At 58.5% G+C, this 23,512-nt stretch overlaps 1 protein-coding gene across 2 annotated transcripts; it reads right to left on the bottom strand.

Moving 5' to 3' along the window:
* Window positions 1-982: 982 nt before the first annotated feature.
* Window positions 983-21,063, bottom strand: SPDEF (SAM pointed domain containing ETS transcription factor). Of its 2 annotated transcripts, XM_006050349.2 has the most exons (6): window positions 17,952-18,786; window positions 7,942-8,400; window positions 5,503-5,700; window positions 3,773-3,820; window positions 3,511-3,657; window positions 983-1,653 (listed from the first exon to the last, which is right to left on the bottom strand). In XM_006050349.2, the coding sequence occupies exons 2-6, from the start codon at window positions 8,375-8,377 to the stop codon at window positions 1,475-1,477; spliced, it is 1,008 nt and encodes a 335-aa protein (XP_006050411.1). In that variant the 5' UTR covers window positions 8,378-8,400; window positions 17,952-18,786; the 3' UTR covers window positions 983-1,474. The 2 variants fall into 2 exon arrangements, with proteins under 2 accessions (XP_006050411.1, XP_006050412.1); XM_006050350.3 differs by lacking the exon at window positions 3,773-3,820 and having other exon boundaries at window positions 17,952-21,063.
* Between the last annotated feature and the right edge of the window lie 2,449 nt (window positions 21,064-23,512).

Below are 23,512 nucleotides of genomic sequence, written 5' to 3'. Positions count from 1 at the left end.
GATTGAAGGCAGGAGGAGAATGGGATGACAGAGGATGAGATGGCTGGATGGCATCACCAACTCAATGGACATGAGTTTGAACCAATTCTGGGAGATGGTGGAGGTCAGAGAAGCCTGGCGTGCTGCATTCCATGGGGTGGCAAAGAGTCAGACACGACTGAGCAGCTGAACGACAACAACAAATGGCAAAAAAGCAGTCGAAGCACCTAGTCAGCCCTCAGGACACCTGAGCTGGATGAATAAACGTGAGGCGGGGTGTGAGGAAGCTGAGTGCCTTTGCCCAGGAGAAAGGGTCCCATCTCCCCGCCAGCTCACAAATAAACACTCAGACCCACCCCCTCCCATCATGGGCTCTGGCCCCTGACACCCCACTCACAGGGCTCATAGCTTCAGTACCACTGAGGCCTCGAGAGAGGAACTGCCCACAAGCCAGTCTCTCTTCCCCTGTTCACTACAGGGCCGGCGTCCCACGAGGAGGGCTGAAGGCCCCCCTCTCCCACAGCACGGCTGCCCATTCCAGAGCCCCCGGGTTGGCCCAGCAGCGGCCAGGCTGTGGGTCCCCTTGCAGGAAGGGCAGCCCTCAGCCCCTCCGGGGGGAAGTCCTGACCCCCGACAGAGCACGAGGACAGAAGGATGCCACCACCTCTCCAGTCCCATGGGAGACCCTCCTAAGTCCCATGGGAGACCCTCCAGTCCCTAAGTGGGAGACCCCGCTTCCAGCTCCCCTTTCCAGCACCCCCTTCCAGCCCACACCAGGCCAGGGGAGACGAGGGCCTCTCCAGCCCCTCGTGGGCCTTGAGGACTCACTGCCTTTCTCCCACTGCTTCTACCCACCAGCTGTCCCTTTCCTGTTAGGCTCAGCTCAATGCCGCCTCCCCCAGGAAGCCTCCCTTGACCACCCCAGGTCCCTGTGACCACAACGACTTGAGTATGGATGGCCTCTGGGCTGTGCTTCACACTCACTGCAGACACTGGGACCACATCAGTTCCCTAGGTTCTTTATTATCCGCCCCCAGGGCACCCCTGGCTTCCCAACTCGGGGGTCCAGATGTCTCCTGGCACCATGCCAGGCGCAGTGCTGGACAGGCAACAGAGGGCACTGGAGGGCAAGTGGCCTTGGCCAAGTCACTGCCATTCTGTCGGCTCTGCTCTGGAACATCTGGGGTCAGAGGCTGCAACAGAGTGTGGGTCCCTTCCCTGGGGAGCCATGAACACCGAGGACAGCCCTGCCTCCCCCCATCCTCCAGTGGACTGGCCGTGGAGCAGTCAGGCCCAAGGGGGAAGCACCCCCCGACCCTGGGGCTCTCTTCCCAGAGAGCTCACTGACATCTCTGGGAGCAGTGGGGCATCCCCTCCCTGACCTTGAACTCTGGATGCCACAGACTGCCCTCTTTCCCAGCTCTGGGTCTGGCCGAAGCAGGGCAGGCAGGAGGGAGGTCTGGTAAGGGCATGTTTCAGGCCCAGGACCCGGTGCTCAGATGGGGTGCACGAACTGGTAGACCAGGCGCTGGGAGATGTCAGGCTTGCGGATGATGCCCTTCTTGTAATACTGGCGGATGGAGCGGCTCAGCTTGTCGTAGTTCATGGCGGGGCGGTTCTTCCGGATGCCCCATAGCCGGGCCACCTGCGCGGAGTCCTCAATTTTGAAGATGCCTGGGGTAGCGGGGGGCCCAGGGAGAGCCAGCGGAGCAGGAGGGAGAGAGACCAAGACCAGCAGATCAGCCTCGCAGAGTCAGGGGAGCCGGGGTCGCCCCGGGGCCGGGCCAGGCTGTGGGGCCACAGACCGTCTCCCATGGGTGTGCTGAGGGTTAAATCAACGTGTGGGGAGGTGTAGCACAGGGCCCGGGAAGTGGGGGATCCTACTGTGGATTCACAGACCTCCTGGGTTCAGGGTGAGCCTGCGGTGGGTGACTCAGGGCCTTGAAGGCCTGGCCCTTGCCAGCGCCAGCTCCTAAACATCCCGCACTGAAGCCCTGTGGGGCTCCAGGCTGTGGACACGGCTCATTTCGCAAGGTCACCTGTGCAGTTTCCCAGCCTGCAAGACCTCTGTGGGATTCTCAGCCGCTTCGGCCCACACAGCCGTTTCTTGCAGGATGAATTGGTAAGAGACTGTTGAAAGAGTGGATTGGGAATCAAGCCCACCTGGGTTGGAATCCTGGCTTGGCCGTTTTCCAGCTTTAGAAGCTGAGACCCCCTTTTTCCAGTCAGTTAGAGGGGTTTGTGGTGACCACCATCTTGGTGAGTGGTTACAGAAAGTCCTTGGAGCAGAGCCAGGAGGAAGGGGCTATTACTAATATCCCCAGTTCTCTGTCTAAAGCACCTGGCAAAACCCAGGTCAGCACACCCTCTCCAGGCAGGCTTCCCAGATCACCCCTCCGTTCCCTGATCTCCCTGTCCTCTATCGTGGGATGGTCTCCCTGGGGGACCGGCTCACTCTGTCTCAAATACACACACGGGATCACCACACCTCGTGTAGGAACTTCCCCACCCCTTCCTAAGCCCTTTCCCTTCCCGAGCTCTGCACTCAGCCCCAGGGTCGCTTCTCTCTGAGGTCCTCCTCAACCCAGGTACAGCTGGTCCCATCGCAGCCAGATGCATTCTGCATACCAGCTCACTTCACTGCTGGTTTTCCTACAAGACTGTAGGTCCCTAGAGGATGGGGTGTCACTGAATCCTCCCCACAGCTCCAGGACCCTATAATCCTCCATAAATGTTGGCTGAGCAAGTGTGGAACCAGAGGAAGTGCTCAACGAAGGCTTGTTGGATGACTGAATCTAGTCAGTTTCACAAATACGAAGATTGGAGTCCGGGTACTCATAGCTACTAACGGCAGAATGGGACCTAGAACCTAGGTTTCTCGGCTCTGGGCCTTTTCCAAAACACACACCCGCACACTATCCAGCCCTGTGCTGTCCAGGGCAGTCACCACTAGCCACCTGTGGCTGTGAGTCCTTGAAAAGTAGCCAGTCTGAATTGAGATGCAGTGTAAGCGTGAAATACACACCAGATTTGAAAGACTTAATAAAACATCTCATTAATAATTTTATAGCAATTATATGTTGAGATTAGAAGAATGTATAATATTGGATTAGACAGATGTATTATTAAAATTAACTGTACCTGTTTTTAAGCATTTTAAACTGTGACTACTTGAAAATCTAACACTGCCTGTGTGGTTTGCTCTGTATTTCTCACGGGACACCACCAGCTTCCTCAGCGTAGCTCTGATGTTTTGAGGGTAGAGACTGTGTCCCATTCTCAGCAGAGTTGTACTGCCCTGCTATGTCCCGGGCATGTGGCCACTGGGGACCCTCAGCAGGCAGAGCCTGGCAGGGGACAGGTGTGGACACAGATTGCACAGACCCTGGGCTGGTTCAGGGTCCAGTGAGTGTGCATGTGTGATATTCAAGGCAAAGGTGGGGGCGGCTGCAGCCCCCTGCCCAGCGCCTGGCAGGACCACAGCTCCCCCCCATCTCACAGCCTCCCCGTCCTGCCCCCAAAACCACTCACCCTTCTCCTTGTTGAGCCACCGGATGAAGCGGCCGTAGCTGTGCGGCTTCAGCAGCAGCTCCTTGAGAAACTGCCAGAGGTGGATGGGCTGCCCGGAGCAGGACGAGTCCACCTCGCTGTCCGTCCAGCTCTCCTCGCTGGTCGAGGCTGGGTGGTCAGGGGGTGGTGGTGAGCGGGGAGCCCCAGTCCTCAGTGGCCGCCACCCCTTCGACCCCCAGACCCGGAGCTCTGGCCGCCTGCCTCCTTGCCCTGCCCGACTCACCGCAGAAGTGAATTGCCCCCGGGGACGTCCTCTCTTTCATCCAGGCAGCTGCGGGGCAAGGAGGGGAAGTTGGGACCCCAGAGATACGCCCCCCCAAGGGAGGAGGAGGGCGTTTGGGTGGAACTGTGGGGTCATAGAAGCCCCACCCCACCCCACCCCACCCCTACCCGGTGGCTCTCTCCCTCCTGCCAATCTGAGAGACAAGCTGCTTACAGAGCTGCTTCCTGGAAGAAAGTTTAGGATTTGGCAGCTGAGAGGGGCCTTCTGCATGCGGCCCCTGGTTCAGAGAGGAGAGTGCATGTTGAGCCCTGCTGGTCAACTGTGAAACGGGCCTGGGACATCCCCTCACAGGTCTTGCACGGATGCATGGTGATGAGGTCTGCACGGTGTCCCACTCAGAACCCAGCATAACAAAAATACTCCCTGCCCTCCAGCTGCCAAATCCCTGCACCCCTCCACCCTCTCCGGCTTCCCACCTGCCTCCCTCCCTAGAAAAGGCAGTGGGAGGCGGAGGCAGCTGCCTTCTGCCCATGCTACCACCTGGCTCTCAGCCTGGCACTGCGCACTGTTCTTGCCAGCCCCTGGCAAGTGGCCTGGGCTGGGGGCTGGACACTGGTCTCTGATCGGGCCATGAGAGTGGGACCTGTCCCTTCATTCATCCTGGGCCCCAAGGGGCAGGGCCGTGACTCAGGGAGCAGGGGACACAGGTTTGATCCCTGGTTTGGGAAGATCCCACTTGCCACAGGGCAGCTAAGCTCATGTATCACAGCTGCTAAGCCTGTGTGCCTTCGAGCTCGTGCTCTGCAACAAGAAAAGCTGCAGCAGTGAGAAGTCCGTGCCCTACAACGAAGAGTAGCCCCACTCGCCATGACTAGAGAAAGCCCACTGGCAGCAATGACAACCCAGGGCAACAACAACAACAAAAATTAATAAAAACAAATAAATTTAAAAAAAGGAATTCTCTGGCAGTCCAGTGGTTAGAGCTCTGTGCTTTTGCTGCCAAGGGCCTGGGTTCAATCCCTGGTTGGGGAACTGAGATCCCAAAAGCCATGTAGTCACGCAAAAAAAAAAAAAAAAAAATTAAAAATAGGTCTGCTGTACAAACAACGAAGGGGAACAAGGTCCAAGATACACTGTCCAGTACAGAGCAGTGTGAAACTCATACTATTTGTGTTAGGAAAGGGTGGAAGTCACACTTACTCTTGCTTGTATACGCATAGACTTCCCTTAGCAAGGTACCAGAGAAACGGGACACAGTGGTTACCTCAAGGGAGGGGGATTGGGGGGCCAGGGGAGGGACGAGCGAGGGGTACCCCCAAGGTATACTGTGGTTCACAACAGTCTGTTTTTTAAAAAATTCTGTACATTTATTGCCTTATTTCTGCTTTAATGAACTACAACACAAACACAACATTTTTACAAGGGCAAGGAAGGAGGACTTCGGAGTATCCAATGTCCTGCGTCCTCACAGTCTAAGTTATACTTTTAACTTGCTGCGTGTTCTGTCCTGGGTTCTGTGGCCTTGATCAGGGTAGGCAGAGGGTCAGGGCTGGAGGGCTCACCCAGGGTCCAGGGAGGCAGCGGTCACTGGGGCCAGGATTCAGAACGGAACCCAGGTTGGCACAAGGGGCTGCTTCCCCCGTAACCCACAGCCAGGCATCCTGGCCTAACTTCTCCCCTGATGTCCCCGGCTTGGAGCCTGGGGGTGGGGTGGGGGGTGCTCCACCCACCTGATTTCCAGATGTCCAGATGGGCGTGCAGCACGTCCCCGCCCAGGGGCGAGCGCTGGCGGAACTGCTCCTCGGACATGGCACACAGCTCCTTGCCCCCCAGCTCCTGGAAGGCCTTGCCCACGGGGGGCAGCCGGTACTGGTGTTCCGTCCACAGCAGCCACTTCTGCACATTGCCAGGGCTCCAGTCCACGGGGTCTGAGCAAGAGACACTCTTTCAGCCCCGGAGTCTGCTTGAAGGCTCTGCCCCCGGGGGCCCCCTCTGCCCTGATGGAGCCCCCCGTGGGAACCTATGCTCTCCTGGAATGGCCTCCAGGCCAGACAGAGGCTTGAGGGGTTCTGTGGAGGGGGGTACCCAAGAAGAGAGGGGATAAGGGGAAGGATCCAGAGCCCCAAAAGCAAACATGGCTCAGGGCGGGGGCGGCGCTGGAGCTTCTGCACCTCCATCTCACCTGGACCTCAGCTCCTTCCAGACCCCCCCAGTCCCTCCAAAGGGCCCTTTGGGGAGCCCCAGCCTTGGAGGGGACAGTGACACTATACCAGAGACACCCCAGCTTCTTTCCCAGATTCCTCTTGTCTTCCCGAAACCCTCAAAGGACCACAGAAAAACCCAACCAGGGCTCGGCGCCACCGCTGTCTCACACCGTGTTCCACCGAGGAGGAAGCCAAGACACTGAGGGGCTCCCTCCCCTCATCCAGCACCTAACAAAGGGCTGGCTGTCAGGGCGCTGCTCAGCCCACGTGCACCGAGTGGGCAAAGGGCAGGACGCGGGGTGCTCGTGGGACCGAGGCCCAGAGGGGCGTCCCTGGCTGGGCTCCAGTCGTCTCCCTGGGGAGCCGCCCTGGGGTGAACCCAGCAGGGCGCTCGGGCGGGGGCCCAGCTGCGGCTCAGACACAATGGGGCCTCCAAGTGAACACCACTCTCTAAGCGGGTGACCTGCAGACCGACCTGCCCCCACCTAATAAACCCATTTTCCTCCCCAGGGTCAAAGCCATTTGTTTCTGTCCCTATTGTTCACAGGGCAGGGCCCTCCCCAGCCCGGGGCGGGAGCCGAGGCACCGTGGGAAAACCTCCGAGGCGGGGGCTGGCTGCGGCGTTGGGCCACTGAGGGCGGGGGCCCTGAGCATGGGCTGCCTCAAGGGGGGCCCCTGTTGAGACTATTGTGGGGCAGGGGCTGGGCCCAGATGACTTTAGGGAGGAGGAGTAGGGCCTGAGGACCTTTCCTGTGTGGGAGGCTCAGATGCCAGGGCTCGAAGGCCAAGGAGATACTTCAGACACACCCAAAGCTGGAGAGGCAAAGCGGGTTGGGACGGGGCCCCAGCAGCCCCTCAACCGGCAGCATCAGCTCTGCAACCACACCCTCCCGGACCCGGCAGACACACACACACACACACACACACACACACACACCTCACCTCCTCAAGCCTGCACCCCCACTGGACCAGAGACACATTGATCTATTTATCTATGATCTGTTTCGTCACTGTAACGTCAGCTTCACGAACAGAGGAGCCTTTCTGCTGTGTCCACGCTGAATCCCCCATATAAGGGATAAGGGCATATTAAGTGATTGTGTGTTGAGCATCTATTAAGTCCAAGGTACCATCCCAGGAACTGGGGGTGTGTGTGCGTGCTCAATTGCTTCAGTCGTGTCCAGTTCTTTGTAACCCCATGGACCGTAACCTCCCAGGCTCCTCTGATGGGATTCTCCAAGCAAGAATACTGGAGTGGGTTGCCTTGCCCTCTGGGGGATCTTCCCAACCCAGGGATTGAACTGGCGTCTCCTGAATTGGTAGGCAGATTCTTTACCGCTGAGCCACAGGGGAGGCAGGAGTTAGTGAAAATCCCTGTCCTCGGGGCATGTACATTCCATTGAGGGAGACAGGCGGGGAACAAGATAAACATGCTGCATATCAGACGGTAGGAACCTCGAGAGAAATAGAGCAGGTTGGAGGAATAAGAGGTGGGGGTCTGGGCAGCAGTTTCAGTAGAAGGGTCAGGAAAGGCCTCATCGAGATGATGCCATTTGAGTCAAGGCCTGAAGGAGGTGAGGGGTGAGCCAAGTGGATATTTGAGGGAAGAGCACTCTGGGTTGAGGAACTAGCGAGTACAAAGGTCCTGAGGCATGAGCGTTGTGGGGATGGCAAAGAGGCAGGAGAGTCTGAAGCAGAACAGGCCGGGGGACCATGGACTGACGTGTGAGAGGAGGAGGTGGACCAGATGGTACAGAGCTCATATTCATTCACCTGGTGCCTGCCACATGGGGACACCAGGCTGGCGTGGCCGGGGCGCAGAGAGGCTAAGAACCTGGGCTCCCAGGCTCGCCGCCGCTGTGTTAGGGGCTGGCTGCACGTGGAGAAGCACCAGCATCTCTGGGGGTGACCACGGCGGCGCCCTTGCCCCTCCCAGTGGCCTCCTCTGGCAGAGGAGGGGCTCACCTGCCGTGATGTTGAGCAGCTTGCAGGCCGTCTCGATGTCCTTGAGCACCTCGCCCACCACCATGGACTGCACCTGCTCCAGCGAGTGCTCCTCCAGGGTCAGCCCACCCGGGGCCAGGTCCAGGCTGCCCCCCGGGGCTTGGCTGTCGATGACCGGGCACTGCTCGGGCTCGTCGGGGGGCTCCACCCGCGCGCTGGCCCCGGGGCCCTTGGCCGCCCAGCTGCTGTCCTCGGGGTACAGCATGTCAAAGTAGGAGAGGTAGAAGGTGGGCAGGCCCTGCTCAGGGGTGGCAGGCGGGCTGGGGCTCCAGTCCCGCCGCTCAGGCCCCGTCCCCGCCACAGCCGCCTTCTCCAGGCCTGTCCGCAGTGCGCTGTCTGGGGGCAGTAGGAGGCGGCCGGGTGGCCCGGGGCTCAGGCCCGGGCTGGCGCTGCCCATGCTGCTTGGGCTGGCGGCTGTGTCTACAGAAACAGAAGAGGAGAGTCAGGCCCCGGTTGCTTCCCTGTCCCCGTGGGGGCCGCTAAGCTGGTTATGGAGATGAGGAGCCCAGTGGGCAGCGGCGGGGCCTGGGAGAGAGCTGGGGCTTCCGGGTCACTGGGCAGCTGAGACGGGGCTGGGCAGACAGGTCTTGTGGCTGAGATGGGGGGAGGTGCAGAGCTGCAAACAGACGGCTCCCTTACTCCCCAGGGAAGCCGGGGTGCTGGGAGCAGTGTATTTTTACACAAGTAACCTGTTTAAAACAATCTCCTGAGGTGCTTGATCTCATTCGGTCCTCACAAAGGAAGGCACAATTAGTTCCATTTGGCAGATGAGCAAACTGAGGCTGGACAAGGCGGCTGGCCCCCGACCCAGATCCCAGTCTGCTGTCCAATCGAGGAAGCTCCTTCTGTGGTGCTGGTGGTGGTTTGATTGCTAAGTCGTGTCCGCCTCCTGCAACCCCATGGACTATAGCCCCCCAGGCTCCTCCGTCCATGGGATTCTCCAGGCAAGAATACTGGAGTGGGTTGCCATTTCCTTCTCCAGGGGATCTTCCTGACCCAGGGATCGAACTTAGGTCTCCTGCACTGCAGGCAGATTCCTAATCTTTTCTGCTGGAGCAAAGCTTGTTTCCTTTTGTTCTGCCCTTGAGGAGGGTAGGGAAGGGAAAAGGTCACCATACTCTCCCAGGGGCCAGGTGAAGACAGCAAGGAGCAAATGAGGGCGTGGCAGGGCGAAACCCCCCCAGATCGGGTAGGCGGCCCCCTGCCCCTCCCACAGGCCGGTTTTGTGAGCTCTGTTGCTCAGTCGTGTCTGACTCTTTGTGACCCCATGGACTGTATCCCGCCAGGCTCCTCTGTCCATGGGATTCCCTAAGCAGGAATACTGGAGTATTCTTGACCCAGAGATTGAACCCGGGTCTCCTGCATTGCAGGTGGACTCTACCACTGGGCCACCAGGGAAGCCCCACAGGGTCACATGGGGAGTATGGATAAACTCCCAGCCCAACGCTGCTGAGGCAGCCCCCCAGCAACACAGGTACGGGTGTGCACGGAGCCACCCCCACTCAGGGCCAGGCTCCTGGTACCTGCCCCACCTCGCCCTGCCCTGAAGGGTGCTGCCGCAGCCTCTCCCAGCCCCCGGGGCCCTCTCCTCTCCCCTCACACCTTGGAGGAACGTGCAGCTCCCAGGTGGGAGGTGCCCACGTACAAGTTTACAACAGCCCACTTTCCCCACAGCTACAGGGGCTGGAGAGAAGGCCGAGGCCCAAGGGGACAAATGAGGCCCTCGGCAAGTCACCCCCCACTCCCCCTGGCCCCACCAAAGCCACCCAGGGGGCACTGCTCGGCCTCAACGCAAAGAACTAGAGGCCTCCCTCCCATCGTTTCCCCAGGCTCTGCTGCCCTCCACCCAGACCCTTTTCTCTAGCCCCACATTGGAGCACAGCACTGGAACTCCATATTGGAGGTTTGGGTAAAGCAGGGGACTTGCAAGGCATACGTATACCAAAGAACTGGGGGTCCCTGGGATACTTCCGTGGCTTGAGAGTCAAGAATACATCAGGACAGATGTGGGAGATGACTAACAAATACATGCTCCCCGTAACACAGATAAACCTGATAAGGGCAAGTTCATATGTGTCCTTTCTTGGGGGTATTTATACTTTGAACAGTGTTCTCAAAATGTGCCTGGATCAGCAGCATCAGCACCATCTAGGAACTCATGAGGAACTCAAATTTTCAGGCCCACAGCAGAGCTACTGAATCAGAAGCTCAGGGGTAGGGAGGAAGGCCTAGCAAGGCATTTCTTTCCTTTCCTTTTCTTTTTTTTTTTTTTCTGGCCACATCTCACGCTTGTGTGAGCTTGGGCTTCCCTTGTGGCTCAGCTGGTAAAGAATCCTCCTGCAATGCGGGAGACCTGGGTTCAATCCCTGGGTTGGGAAGATCCCCTGGAGAAGGGAAAGGCTACCCACTCCAATATTCTGGCCTGGAGAATTCCATGGACTGTATAGTCTATGGGGTTGCAAAGAGTCGGACACGACTGAGCGACTTTCACACACTCTACGCTTGTGGAAACTCAGTTCCTTGACCAGGGATTGAACCTGTATCCCCTACGGTGGAAGTTGAGAGTCCTCACCACTGGATTGCCAGGGAATTCCCAGCAATGTGTTTCAACAGGCCCTTTGATTGTGATGGGGGTTCAAGTTTGAGAACCGCTGCTTTGAAGGCACCTGGCCAGGATGAGGGGGAGGCTTTACTAGAAGCTCTGTAGACCCGCTCAGCCGCAATGTGCAGATGGGGTAGAGAAAGAGGCCTGTCTGGAAGGTTCTGGCTTCTATACCTAGGGCCGCAGCTTCTGCATGCAACTCAGAAAATAATGCCCTTTCCTCTCTGGGTAGTGTGGCTTGGTGAGTGGAGCCCAAGTGGAACTTCAGCTCCCCCTTATTCCTCACCCTTGTGCAGTACCCAACCTGCCCAACCTGACTTGGCAGCTCTGCTCTTCCTGTGGCACAGAGAATGCCAGCAAGAAAGAAAGGTGTTCCCTTTCATTTCAAGTCTCCCTTTCAAGTTCCTTTAAGTGACAAGGAAGGAAAGGTTGGGGTGGGGTGGGGTGGGCAGGGATGGGGGGGCCAGGATTGCGGGGGACAGAGGGCAGGCCTGGAATCATTTCAAGTCCTTCTGTGCAAACACACATGTGTGCTGTGGGCCCAGATTATTTACCCAGGCAGAGCCAACAGCCCGCTCTGCCCTGAGTCCCCACCCCGGCCTGTGCCCACACCCTACCCCCCGGGGAGCCCCACCCCTGGAGAGCCCCCTCAACCCCGCCCTTCCCTCATCACCCCCCGCCTGCCTCCCGCCCCATCCACGTCCCCAGAACTCCCCGACCTGCCACGTTAGGACAGTCCCTGCCAACACCTTGGGCCGTGTGCCAGGGAGACGGAATCTTTTCCAACAGGCAGGAGAAACTGCCTCCCTCGTGGCCCTCCTGTTTGCTTGGCCTCGGTCACAGGTAGGATGGGGGCACAGTGGCACAAGGGGTCAGTGAGGATGAATGGCTAGGGCAGGGGGCAGCATTGGCCAGGCGAGGACATGACAACACATCCCTGACACATTAGTCAAGAGACTTCGGAAGCCCTCGCCTTCGCCCCCTTCCCGAGAGGTCCTGAGCGCTCATCCCTGCGCTGCGGTGGGGAACTGAACCACTCAGAGGCAGGTCTTCTGGCTCCTGGCCGGGGGATCCTTCACCAGCAGAGACCTCCCGCCTTCTCCTCCACACCCCACATTCCAGCCCCCCGTCACCTTGCCCCTAAATGCCAAGGAACCAAGGCTTGGTTCCAGCTCCAACACCTCCCTGGTGAAAAAGAAGTTAATGATTAACCGTGTGGCGGGAGGAAAGAGCCCATGGCCTGCAGGTGGGACGCAGTGTGGAAGGCTGAGCCCAGCCCAGGGGACCTGGGTTTTCTGGTCAACGAGCCGGGGGCTGGTGTGCCCAGCCTGCAACTCTGGCATCTTCTCCAGGCTCTAGGGCTGGACCCTGCCCTCTGGAGGGCAGAGAACGCATGTCAAGTACCTCCTGTGCCCAGAGCATGTGTACACGTTACCCTTTTACTACCTACAGGGACTCAGGAGCCCTGTTTTGTGGATGTGGACAGTAGAGCTCAGAGAGGCCACACAGCTTGCCCGAGGGCCCCAGCTGGCCATGGGTGGCCTCTGCTCTTGTACCACGTGCCCTCGGAGGCTCCTGCTCTGGCTGGTCCCATCTCCCCAGGGCTCTGCCCACCTCCTGATTGGCCAGCTTGGTCCTCCAAAGTCCATTCGCGCCTCCTATCCGCTCACTCCACTGCATGGTCAAGCTCGCTTCCCTCCAACACTCTTTCACTGGGCAGCCCTGGACTCTAGAACCTCCCATGGCTCCCCACCGCCTGCCCTGCCTGATCCCAGGGGCTGGTCTGGGATCCCACCTCTGAGCATTGGAGCCCAGAGCCCAGAGCGGGAAACAGATTTATTCACTGGTTAGGGGCAGGGTCTGGAGCAAAGCACATATCCCGGCTCTGATGGGAACCATGTTTCTCCCTTGGACCCTGAGCTGTGGGCCTGACTTGGCTTTTCTTCTCTATTTTCTCTTGTTTTCGCTGGTCCTCTGCCCACAATGCCCCTTCCTTCTCATTACAGTTCAGCCCAAAGTCCTCCCCAGCCACTCCCTCCTCTGACTTCTCAGTTCTCCCCATCTGTGCAGTTCAGCCGTGAGTACATTCGTGGGTGATGGTCTCCACATGGGGACACTGGGAAAATAGGCTTGGAGAATGGCTGGGAGGTATCCATAGTCACACAGCACAGCCTGGATCACTGCGCCCTAGGGTCCTGTGACAAATCCGGGCTCTGCCAGGTCCTGGTCCCTCCCAACAGCCCAGGCTCAAGGGGCTGCCCATCTCCTGAGCGATGCCTCCAGCTCCCAAAACCTCAAGCTGATCTTTTCTGGATTAAGGCTCAGCATGTCCTGGTTCCCTCCTGCCCAAGAGGCACTGGCTCTGACTTCAGACAAAGAAGTTTGGTAACAGCTGGTAGAGGCCAAGACCCAGAGACAGGGCAGACTCATGTGGCTGCAGCCGGAGGGATTACCACCTTGGCCCCTTCTCTCCGTACCTCGTGGTCCCCCAGGAAGACAGAGAGGGGAGAGGGGGCAGGGGGACCCAAAGTCAGAGATTTACAGCAGCTGTTTCCTGCCCCTCGGGACCACCTGGACATTAGAAAGATGCTCAGACAGCCCCGGGGAGTCACCAGGAGGTCTTTACTGAGGCCCCGGAGGTCATGAGGGTGGAGCCTGTCTCTCACATCCTGCTCAGATCTTACCCGCAGTGGGGTTGTGGGGGGAGGGCAGAAATATGCCTCGAGCCCCCACCTCAATCCTGAGACACAACCTTAGTCTGCCCAGGGCCCAGGATTGCAGGCCCTGGGAGGAGAGGGGAGGGGCTGGGGCAAGGTGTGACAGGCCTGCCACTCCGCCCAGAGGCTCCTTGCTCCAGCACCTGGGGGCAGACCGCCTCTGGTTTCCCCACTATTGGCCCTTCCCTCCCTCCATCCCAGCCTCTGGGTCCACATAAATGGGTCTGAATCAGGGGGCTTCAGGAGTACGCCTCCTGGGAGCCCTGCAGAGTGGGCAGGGGCCACGTGGGCCTGTCCCCTGAACCCCTAGGCAGTCGGTCAGCACCTTGGAGAGAAGCCGGGCCTGCCCAGGCCAGTGCCCAGGGCCCGCCTGCTGCAGTCTGAAGCCTCCCTGCCTCTGGCCTCGGCCTTCCTGCTGCCCTAGACAGGCCCTTCCCGCCCTGCCCACTGCCCCCATCCAGCCCCCTCACCGCTCCTGGGACAGCTGCTACACTTCCAGGAAAAGGCAGCTCCCCTGCCCTCCAAGACTTCTCTTCAAACTAGCTAGATCCAGGGGCTTCGCTGGTGATCCAGTGGCTAGGGTTCTGGCTTTCACTGCTGAGGCCACAGGTTCAATCCCTGGTCCGGGAACTAATATACCGCACACCGCACAGCACAGCCAACATAAAAGAGAGGAAAGAGCTGGAAACAACTAGCAGGAGCAAAAGGTCGACCTGGGGAGATCTAACTTGGGGAGCCAGCCCACAGGCCTAGGGAGACCTGGGAGCAGGGTCGGGCCAAGCAGCAGGAGGATGGGGGTGGGGATCAGAAAGAGTCGGGGGACATCAAGGAGCTGTGGTCAGCTCAGAGGGTAAAAGCATCTGCTTGCAATGCGGGAGACCCGGGTTCGATCCCCGGGTCGGGAAGGTCAGAAGGAGATGGCCACCCACTCCAGTGTTCTTGCCTGGAGAATCCCGTAGACAGAGAGGAGCCTGGTGGGTTGCAGTCCATGGGGTCGCACAGAGCAACTTTGCTTTCTGTGTTGACCACCATTCCCGTGGGCAGCCAGGAGCCCGAGGCGTGAACCACCTCCAGCACCACCTCCCATTCGCTCCCGCACAGGGGATCACAGGCATCCACTTCCTGTCCTCCCCCATCCTGCCTCACTGACACCACTTCCAGCCCTTCCAGGGACAAGGTGAAGGCCAAATAAAGAAACTGCTTGGGCTCCCCCACGGTCTCCTGGGGCAGCCAGGATTGTTCCCACCTGACGGGCAGGGACGGTGAGTGCCTGGGGGCATGTGTCCATGGTGACCGGGCAGGGACTGGGAGTCAAGGCTGAGCTCCGCCCTCTTTCCTGCTGAAGTCTTGGCACCTTCCAACTTCTTTAGGGTCACCCCTGTTGCCTCGCCCAGGCTACCTGCGGGGCAAGCCCCACAAAAGTTGCATTGGGGGGGTCTGGGTGGCATGGATGCCTGAAGTCTGCAGGTACAGGGATCCCCCTCAGCCCCAAGCTCAGCCCTGTATTCGAGTTTGCTCCAAAGGGGTGGGAGGCCTGGAAAGAACTCGAGGCCTCAACATCTGGAGACGGGGATTCATAATCTGCTCTGTTTCCACCGTATCTGAGGCCCTGGGCAGCCCCTGGTCTCCGTGGCCTCAGTCTCCTCCTCTGTTCTCCCAGGAGGTAAGTCAGCTCCCAGAGCTCTTCTGGTCCAGACACTGGAGTCTGTGACCCCATGACCTCCATCGTGCCCACCAGGCTGACTTGGGTTGGACATCAGAGGCAGGAAGAACTGGTCCCAGCAGCCTTCAGGCCAACTCGCTGCTCCAAGAGCAGAGACCTGGGCCCCACCCTGTTACCAGATCCAGGTGCTGGGACCCTAACCCAGGCGGTCACCCCCAGACCCTCTCCTCAACCCCAGAGCTGGAGCGAAAAGGAAGGGCCCCTTGGATTCTGGCGGGCCCAGAAGGACCTCATCAGCCCTTCCTACAGCCCAGGAAGGGCTCTGGCCCATGTGACTCCCGCAGAGTCCCCCTCCGGGCCCTGGCCTAGGAGGAGTGACCTGGAGGAGTCTGGAGGCCCTGAAAAGTGGGAGAGGAGAATCTGGCAGGGGGCACCTCCTGGACTGGGAACATGCAAACGAGGCAGGGGAAGGAGCCTGGCATTAAATGTCAGGAAGGGCCCAGGGCAACTCAGCTTGTGCAAAGTTTGCTTTGGGAAGAGCTGTTCCACCTGACAGGCCACTCTCTTGGCTGGGGGTGCAGGGTGGGGCATGGAACAGGGTGGGGGTGGGGTGAGGGCAGGGGAGGGTCCCACACTATTTTGAGCCCTAACCCTAGCTCCAGCAGTCGGGCAAGAAACTCAGTTGAATATCTGTTGAATGGGCTGTTAATAGCAGGTCTTAAAGGGTTTGTGGAGATTGAGGGGGACGGTGGATGGAAATCCCCTGCGAATTACAATGGGCTGAGCATGCAGGAAGGTGGCAGGTGAGGGGATGGGGCTGGAGAAGAGGGAGGGAAAGGTAACAGGGTGAAGAGTGAGGGGAACCAAGGAAGAAGCAGGTGGTGATGCTGGACGGAGGGGCAGGCCCGAAGGGTGGAGTCTGGGGCGGGGGGGAGGGGGCGGAGAGTTGAAAATGGTGATGGGAGAGGCCTGGAACTTGCCCCAAGGTCAGTCTGCTCTCTAGCCCGGTCCAGGGCAGCTGCTGGCTTCACTCACTCCTCCACGGCCTCTAGGAGGAGCCCGAGCCAGAGTCCCCCACTTCCCCTGACCTCAGCCTAGGAGACCAGACTGGGAAAGCACACAAGCTTCACAAAGCAGCAAATCCCGCCAGCCAGCCTGCCTCCACCAACTCCTACACAGCCTTCAAAACCCTACTCCAGGTTGCTCCTTCCATGAAGCTTCCGTTCACAGAGGGCCACCTTGTCTAATCTGCTGCAAGCGCAGGGAGTCAGAGTGGCTTGCCTAAGGTCACACCTTGCGGGTTCTGACCTGCCCCTTCTTGCCCTCCGCCAGAGGGCCTTGACCCCAGGTCCATTGCAGCTGCACCAAGTCGGTTGGCACACAGTTGTGCTCTGGTTTGTTGCAGGATTATTCCCTTTATGGCTGGAACCACCTCCGTGGCAGGAAGTGGGCTCTCCTGGTTCTTCCACTCACTGCCAGGGTCACACTTTCTGAGCATTGATTGAGCACCTACGGAGTTCTACCCTATTTCCTCAGGCTCAGTTGACAAGAGAAGTTTTGTGTAATCCAGAAGCTTATGGCAACCAAGTGACATGGCATCTGCCAAAGTGTTTTATAACCAGTAACACAATAACTGCGTCTGGCAGGGGCTGAGTTTTCAGCTCTGGGCCCCTCATGCTGCCTATTAGGCTCTCAAAGGGGCAGGTGGTCCCTGACCCCATGAGAGACCACCTCCTCCACTCCCCAACTTCCCGGGAATTCTGAATTCTGAATTTTGGGGGAGCTCTGAGCAGCTGGGTGCGGGGAGTCCCTGGCTCCGGCCCTCTCCCCAGTGATCAGGGGTGAGTGGACTGGCTGGCTGAGCTGAGCCCTGGCCTGGGCACCCCGTCTGATGGGTAATCTCCTGCCTGCCACCTGGGGCCTGGGGCAGCCCCAGCGCCTGTTTGCTCTGTTACTCAGCCGAGCAGCTGGGGAGATGGTTGCTTTACTGGGGGGTGGCTGTGAAGCTGTTTATCAGGGAGGTAGGGGCAGGAAGTGAGGCCAAGTCCCAGCCCTGGCTAAAGAGGAGCAGAAAGGCCATGGCTCTCAGGCAGGGGATAGCCCGCTTGAGGCCTGGCTGCGGGCTGCTGGGTGGGCCCAGCTGCAGGGGAGAGGGGCCCCAGGCTAGCTCAGGTCACTGCCCCCACCCTGCATGCACGTGTGCACACATACCTTGTCCAGCTCCAGAGGAGGCTCCAGCCACCGAGACCCTTCAGCCCTCCACATTGTCATCCCCACCACACAGTTCCTTCCCTCCCCACAGGAGGCACCTGGCAAGTCCTAGAAAGGGGCACCTCCAGGTCCCCCTGCCCTCACCCGTACTGTTTTCCCCATGTGCCCAGAGGCACTGTGCCTCCCCGGGGACCCAAGGCGATCACTCAGATCCCCTGGTTCCCGTGCTCACCACGCCCGCCCCACCCCCCCAAGCCCCTGGGCTCTGGGACCGTCGCCCCTGCTCCAACCCCAGACCCTGGCCCTGACCCAGAGCCTCCAGGTTCCAGCAGAGCCCTGCCCACTTGTGACCAGGCTCTGAGAGACCCTGCCCCTGGCACAGCGGCTGTGCTGGCAGCCACAGAAAGGCTGCTTGTGTTTCACTAGCCAAGCAGAACCGGCCTGGTCTCGGGGCCGAGGCTCTGCACCTGCAGAGCCATCTCCCCTCAGGCTGGGCAGGGTGGGCTCAGTGTGGAGCCCAGACGGGGTCATCACAGAGGTGGGGCATCACAGGCCGCCCTCCCCAGGCCGGGGGGCTCAACCGGGCTCTAGGGTCAGCCCGGGGTTGGGGGCAGACCAGGCAGGCAGCATGCACAGGGATCGGGGCTTCTGAGGGTGAAGGACCCAGATCAGGGTCATCAACACTCAGGAGGGCGTTGAAAGTTCCCTCCACCACCCACCTCCTCAGAGCTGGCAGGGAAAGCCCCCATGGCCGGGCACTGCCCCCCACCAGACTTACCCGTTAGCTGCCTGGTGCCCAAGGAGTTGTCCGCAGCAGCGCCAACCTTGGGGGCCAGGGGGAGGTGCGGGCAGCTGGGACTGCTGCTGGGTCTCAGCCAGGCATCTGGGGCACCGGTGGTACCAGGGGCCGGCAGGACTGAGGGCAGAGGTGGCACTCGGGTGGGCCGCCGGGGGCCTGGCCACCCTCGACGGGCAGCTCTCTGAGGTCTCAGGGCTGCACGCCCCGTAGGGAGCCCCCCTGCCCCCAGCTCAGGGCCACTTTCTGGCACTGTGGCAAGACCCAGCCGGGGGGCTTACAAGAGAGGCTGCAGTGGGCTCAGGGGACCGGGTCTGCGGGGCAGTGTGGACGCGGGCGGAGTGCAGGAATGTGCTGGGAGGAAGTTAGGCGGCATGAGATGAAGAGTTGGCCGGGGCCTGATTTCCCATTATAAGTAATCCTTCCGTATTTACCTGAACAAATACGCTCCCTGCTTACCTCAGACCACAGACGGGCTCCTGGTTAACCCTTGCAGGTCTCCCCCTCCTCGCTGGGGGAACCACCCCCTGGCAGCCCGGGAACTCATTCAGTCACTCATTCATACATTCACTCACTCACTCATTCAATAGTTGATATATCGTTACCGAGTTCATCTTACGTGCAAGGTACAGGGGTCAGCTGAGGGCAGGGAACAGGAGCAGTCAGCACTGGAAAGAGCCCAGTGGAGGGACGTGGGAGAACAGTGACGGTGGGCATCTGGCAAAGGAAGTCAGCAAGGGCTTCCTGGAGGAGGCGCTGTCTGGCTCCCCAGGTCAGGGATGGAGAGAGCTTTGGGGAAAGACACCCAAGGCTCATAGGCCCACCCACCCTAAGTTCTGTGTGCCCCACAGGGCCTGGCGCAGGCCTATCATAGCCTGGGGCTCAGGAAGGACCGGTAGCTCGCTTTCCCAGGCCCGGAGTGGCAGTCAGCCAGCTGCAGCTTGCTCCCCACAGTCCTCGTGGGGGGAGCTCCAGCCCCAGCACCCACCCGGGCTCCTCCACCTCCGAGAGACCAAGCAAGGCCACGTAGCCGAGCTTTCAGCGTCTTCCTCATCCTGCCAGGTGGGTTGAGGGCTGCCCTGCCCTCCAGGGACTCTTGCTCTGAATCACCTTGGAAGGGCACCTGGCATCTGCAACCCCCACGCTGCCAGACGGAGGCATTTTAGAGAGTACTTATTGTTATTTTCCAATTTCAGAAGTAACTGTGTGACTGCAGTCACACAATTGTGTGACAATCTACAGTATGATTTTTCTAGGGCTTCGGGAAGATTCCAAGGTCTTCAGAACTAGCCCCCTCACCATAACTGTTGGCAGAATTCTCTTCCATATGGTTGCACTTTTCACCCTGGAGAGCCTGTGCTTGGCTGTTAGCTATCACAGGTGCCTTGGTAAGCAGGAATCATAAGAGTCATTTCCCTGAGAAGGTACAGGTAGGATGGAATAGAAATCGGGGAGGTAACACGAGTTCCTAAGATGACTACCGTCAACCATCCCAGCCTTCCAGAACCAAGAAAAAAAGGAAGACCTCCAACATTCCCAGGCGGGACCTTCTCTCTGTTCTCCCAGAAGCTTGTGCTTATATCACCACTAATAATAATGGCCACCGAGCACTACTAAATGCCAGGCACGGTCTATCGCTCACGAGACGCGAAGGTATTGATCACATTATAAGTACTGTAACATGGGTAAGTACAGGGAGCATCCAATAAATGCTCATTGAATGGATGGGGTGTCATAGATAGTTACCCCCAATGTCCATTCTCTTTTCCTCAATAAACAACCCCCTACTTTACCTGGGAACTTGGCTACCTGGAATTAAGACTACTTCAGGCTCCCTTGCAGCTAGATGCGACTGTGTGACCAAGCAGCAGTGTCATGTGTCATCTGCTATGACTCTTTCTTAAAAGTAAACTATCAAGAAAAAAAAGTAAACTAGCATGTATGATTTACCTCCTTCTTCTTTATCCTTCCTCCGTGTTACTGCCTGGGATGCAGCTGTGATGGCTGGAATCTTGGCTGCCATTTTGGACCATGAAAACAAAATGGTGGAGCAGTGAGCTGGAAGGAGCTTAGGTCTTTGAGGACTGCATAAAACCTTCATACTGGCTTTGGATTGCATGCCTCAGGACTTTTATGAGAGAAGCAGACCTTTGGTTTTTGTTAAGTGGTATCTTTATTACTCAAAGCCAAGCCTGATTCTATATGAGACAGAACAGAAGATGGGCAGATAGAGGAAGACAGAATACTCTTGCAGCCAGAGAGGCCATTTCACTGCTGGGTGGCATTGAGAAGGGAACTGGTCATACCACAGAAAACCTTGACCTTGGGAAGGCTGCTCCTTGAATGCTGATACAGCTTTGCCTTGGGCCCAAAGGAGCAATTCATAGGTGTCCCCAGGAATGGTGGGCCTGAATGGATGGACCAGGCTAAACTGTGCTGAGAATGGACAGATTATACCCACCCAGGCCTGGAATAAGCAAACAAAGCTGCCTTTGGAGGCTGGAAAGACCTAAGAGGTAGCAAGGAGAGGGCCCTCCATCCATCAGCTGGGGTTTCATGGATTGCAGTGCTAAGAGGCTGCTTGGGGGGATGTCAGTGGTGGGTTCAAGGCAGGTTTGGCGCTCACCTGGGGCCAACCTGCCTGTGGGCTCCGGGGGAGGGAGGGTCAAATAAGGGGCTCTGGCTAACACGCACCCCACCAGCATCTCGATCCATCCAGCTCGGTGTTCTGACACCAGCTCAGGGTTTGAGCCAAATACACACCTTAGTTCTGTCACCTTCCACCTTTGCGACTTTGGCTGGAACCTGCCGAACTCCCCCTCCCTGTCTCTGAGGAACTCTCAGAGCTGTGGTATTAGTGTTACTCACTCAGTCATGTCCAACTCTTTGCAACCCTTTGCACTGTAGCCCGCCAGGCTCCTTTGTCCGTGGAATTCTTCAGGCAAGAAAACCAGAGTGGACAAGGAAGCTAAAAGGTTCCTTCTCCAGGGAATCTTCCCAACACAGGAATCGAACCGAGGTCTTCTGCACTGCAGGCGGTTTCTTTACCGTCTGAGCCAACAGGGAAGCCTAGAGTTGTGGTGAGGGGTGAGATAAGGTTGTGAAAAATGCTCTGCAAACCTCAACGCCCTGTCCCAGGGCCTTGCTGATGGCCAACCACAAAGCCATGTCTTCTTAGTCCCCATAGCAGCCCTTTCAGGTAACTTACTGTGCCCATTTTCCAGGTGAAGAAACTGAGGCCCAGATGTTAAAATGCCTTGCCTAAGGTCATAGAAGGGAATCAGATATAAGCTCATATCTGAAGTTTCCTTGATCACCTTATGCCTGATAGTCCCTCTTACTAGCCACCTTATTCCCTTGGGGTCAAGTCCCAGGTCCTTGGCATAGCTCACTGGGTCTACTAGAGTTTCCTTCTCCTGCTCACAGGTCCCCAAGGCTGGTCTCCCCTTCAGTCCCCCTCAGGCCAGCCCCTCAGGGGGTGAAATCTGCCCCCTCCTGTTCCCCCCACCTCATCCATTACGCGGGCAATGCCCTTCCCACATCCACCCACTGCCGACCTGGGGTCCAACACACACCCTCTCCATCCTGGAACTTTTCTCTGACCTACTGAGATAACATTCTCTCCAGCCACCGGGGTTTCTCGGGCTTCGGCGTGTACACTGGGAGCTGTCACCCCCTCGGGCTGTGAGCTCTGACAGCCAGAGAAGGCGCCTGGTGCAGCCATCACCCTCTGAACACCCGGATGAACCAGGAAAAGTCCTTTTCCTGTTGTTCAAATGGAGTTGAGTTTCTTCTACTTCAGTTGAAAGAACCCTCATCTTTTGAGCCCCAACTCAGGAGCTCTCTACTCCAGAGAGTTTTCTCATGTCCCCTCCAGCCCCCACATGTCCCAACTCTTTGTGCTCCATTTTCCAGTGTTTCTTTCCTTCCCAAGACTCTAACTCCTTGAGGGCAGGGACTTCACCCAGCTTGAGCAGCCTCAGACTCAACACAGACTGTGATTTCTGGAGCAGCTGGCTTCAGAGCCTGCATCCAAGCCCATCAGACAGTCAAAAGCGTGGATGGGAGGCAGGGCCAGGGCTTGGCTTGGTGCTGCCAGCGCCTGCCCCCTCTGGACCTCCATCACCTCCCCTGTGAGATGGAAACAACACCTGCCCTGCTGATGCTGCTGGCGGGGCCTTGTGATGAGTGATGAAAAGTTGACAAAGGAAGTGGACGTACTTTGGAAAGGGCAGTTGGTCTGTTGGTCTGTCTCTGTCTGTTGGTCTGTTGGTCAATAGACCGCTGCTCCCATGTCCTTGGGTCCCGCTCTCCTAGGAGCTGTAGCCTGGGAGTGACAGTGAGGAGAAAGCGGGGACCCGTGTCAGCCACAGAAAGACAGGGTTGCCACTGGGTCCTTGCCCTGCCCCCCTGGCTGACACCAGGCCCTGCCCTGACCCAGGCTCCCGCTATGAGAAGGGAAATGGCTTGGGGAGGGGCTCAATTGCTGAAGAGTCTGGGGTTGGTCACCCAGATGGGGTCACTCAGTGAGGGCAGGGTGGGCAGGAAGCCTGGTTTGTGGGACCCGGAGACCAGGAGCCTGTGCTGTCCAGAGGAAGCCCCCGAGACCAGAGAGGCTAGGGAACAGGTTTAAGGACACATACCAGGGCGGCATCTGAGTCCAGACCCCAAGCGTGCTTATGCGCTACTTCATCTCACCGAGAAGCACCTGGGGGCTTCCCTGACCTTCTCACAAGCTCCAAAGTCAAGGCTGGCAAGCGGCAGAGGCAGAATTTGGGCCGCGTCTGTTGGCATTCTCTTCCCAGGACACGTGCTGCAGCTGGATGGGGGCCAGGGGACTAGAAATAGACTGGGGTCAGCTGCGGGGGTGCCGTGTCCTCAGGCCCACGTATCCAAGGATTCCCACCGGGAGCACGCAAGGCCCCCGGGCCATGACGTGGTGCTCCGGGCAGGCCAGCAGGCATTCACTGAGCACCTACTCTGTGCCAGGCCCTGTACGTGCGTGAGGGGCAGGGTGGCCAGGCATAGTCTGTCCTGGAGGAGTTCAAGGCCTGGTGGCCTCGGAGAGCCCAGGTGACCTCCAGCGTCTCTCCCAAGGCTAGCCATCTATGGTCACTGGTTTCATGAACACCTACGGTATGCGTGACCCTCTCCACTCTGGGAAAAACCGACAGGAGATGCCAAAGGCTTTTCCTCACCAATGCCATCCCTCCTCCTCCCCAGACATTCCCCCCAGAACGGAGGCTGAGCAGATGGACCAGTCTTCCCTGTGTCTAAGGTCTTTGGTGCTCACCCCCCGACACACTCCTGTCTACAGCCTCATCCATCCACCCCATCGCCGATTCACACCTGGGACGCAGCTGAAGAAGCCTCACTCCACCCCAGGACCCCGCATAGCTCTCAAGAGCTTCTCTGGGAACCGAGTCACACAGGGCTCCTGCCAAAGATGGGCTCCAACCCTGGGGAAACTTGCAGGCCTCCCTGGGGGTCAGAGAGGATACACAGACACACATATACACGTGAAACATCCGCTTCTCCCCCGC

The sequence above is a fragment of the Bubalus bubalis genome, chromosome 2 (genome assembly GCF_019923935.1).
Source record: "Bubalus bubalis isolate 160015118507 breed Murrah chromosome 2, NDDB_SH_1, whole genome shotgun sequence".
Taxonomy (NCBI): domain Eukaryota; kingdom Metazoa; phylum Chordata; class Mammalia; order Artiodactyla; family Bovidae; genus Bubalus; species Bubalus bubalis.
The sequence above is the reverse complement of the archived record's forward strand: the minus strand, read 5'-3'. Positions and strand labels throughout refer to the sequence as shown.

Coding starts and splice junctions, on each gene's coding strand:
- SPDEF (XM_006050349.2), bottom strand. CDS start 8,377: ATGGGCAGCGCCAGCCCGGGCCTGAGCCCCGGGCCACCCGGCCGCCTC. Junction 3,658..3,772: donor GGGGGCAATTCACTTCTGCG/GTGAGTCGGGCA, acceptor CTGACCACCCAG/CCTCGACCAGCGAGGAGAGC. Junction 1,654..3,510: donor GTGGCTCAACAAGGAGAAGG/GTGAGTGGTTTT, acceptor CCGCTACCCCAG/GCATCTTCAAAATTGAGGAC.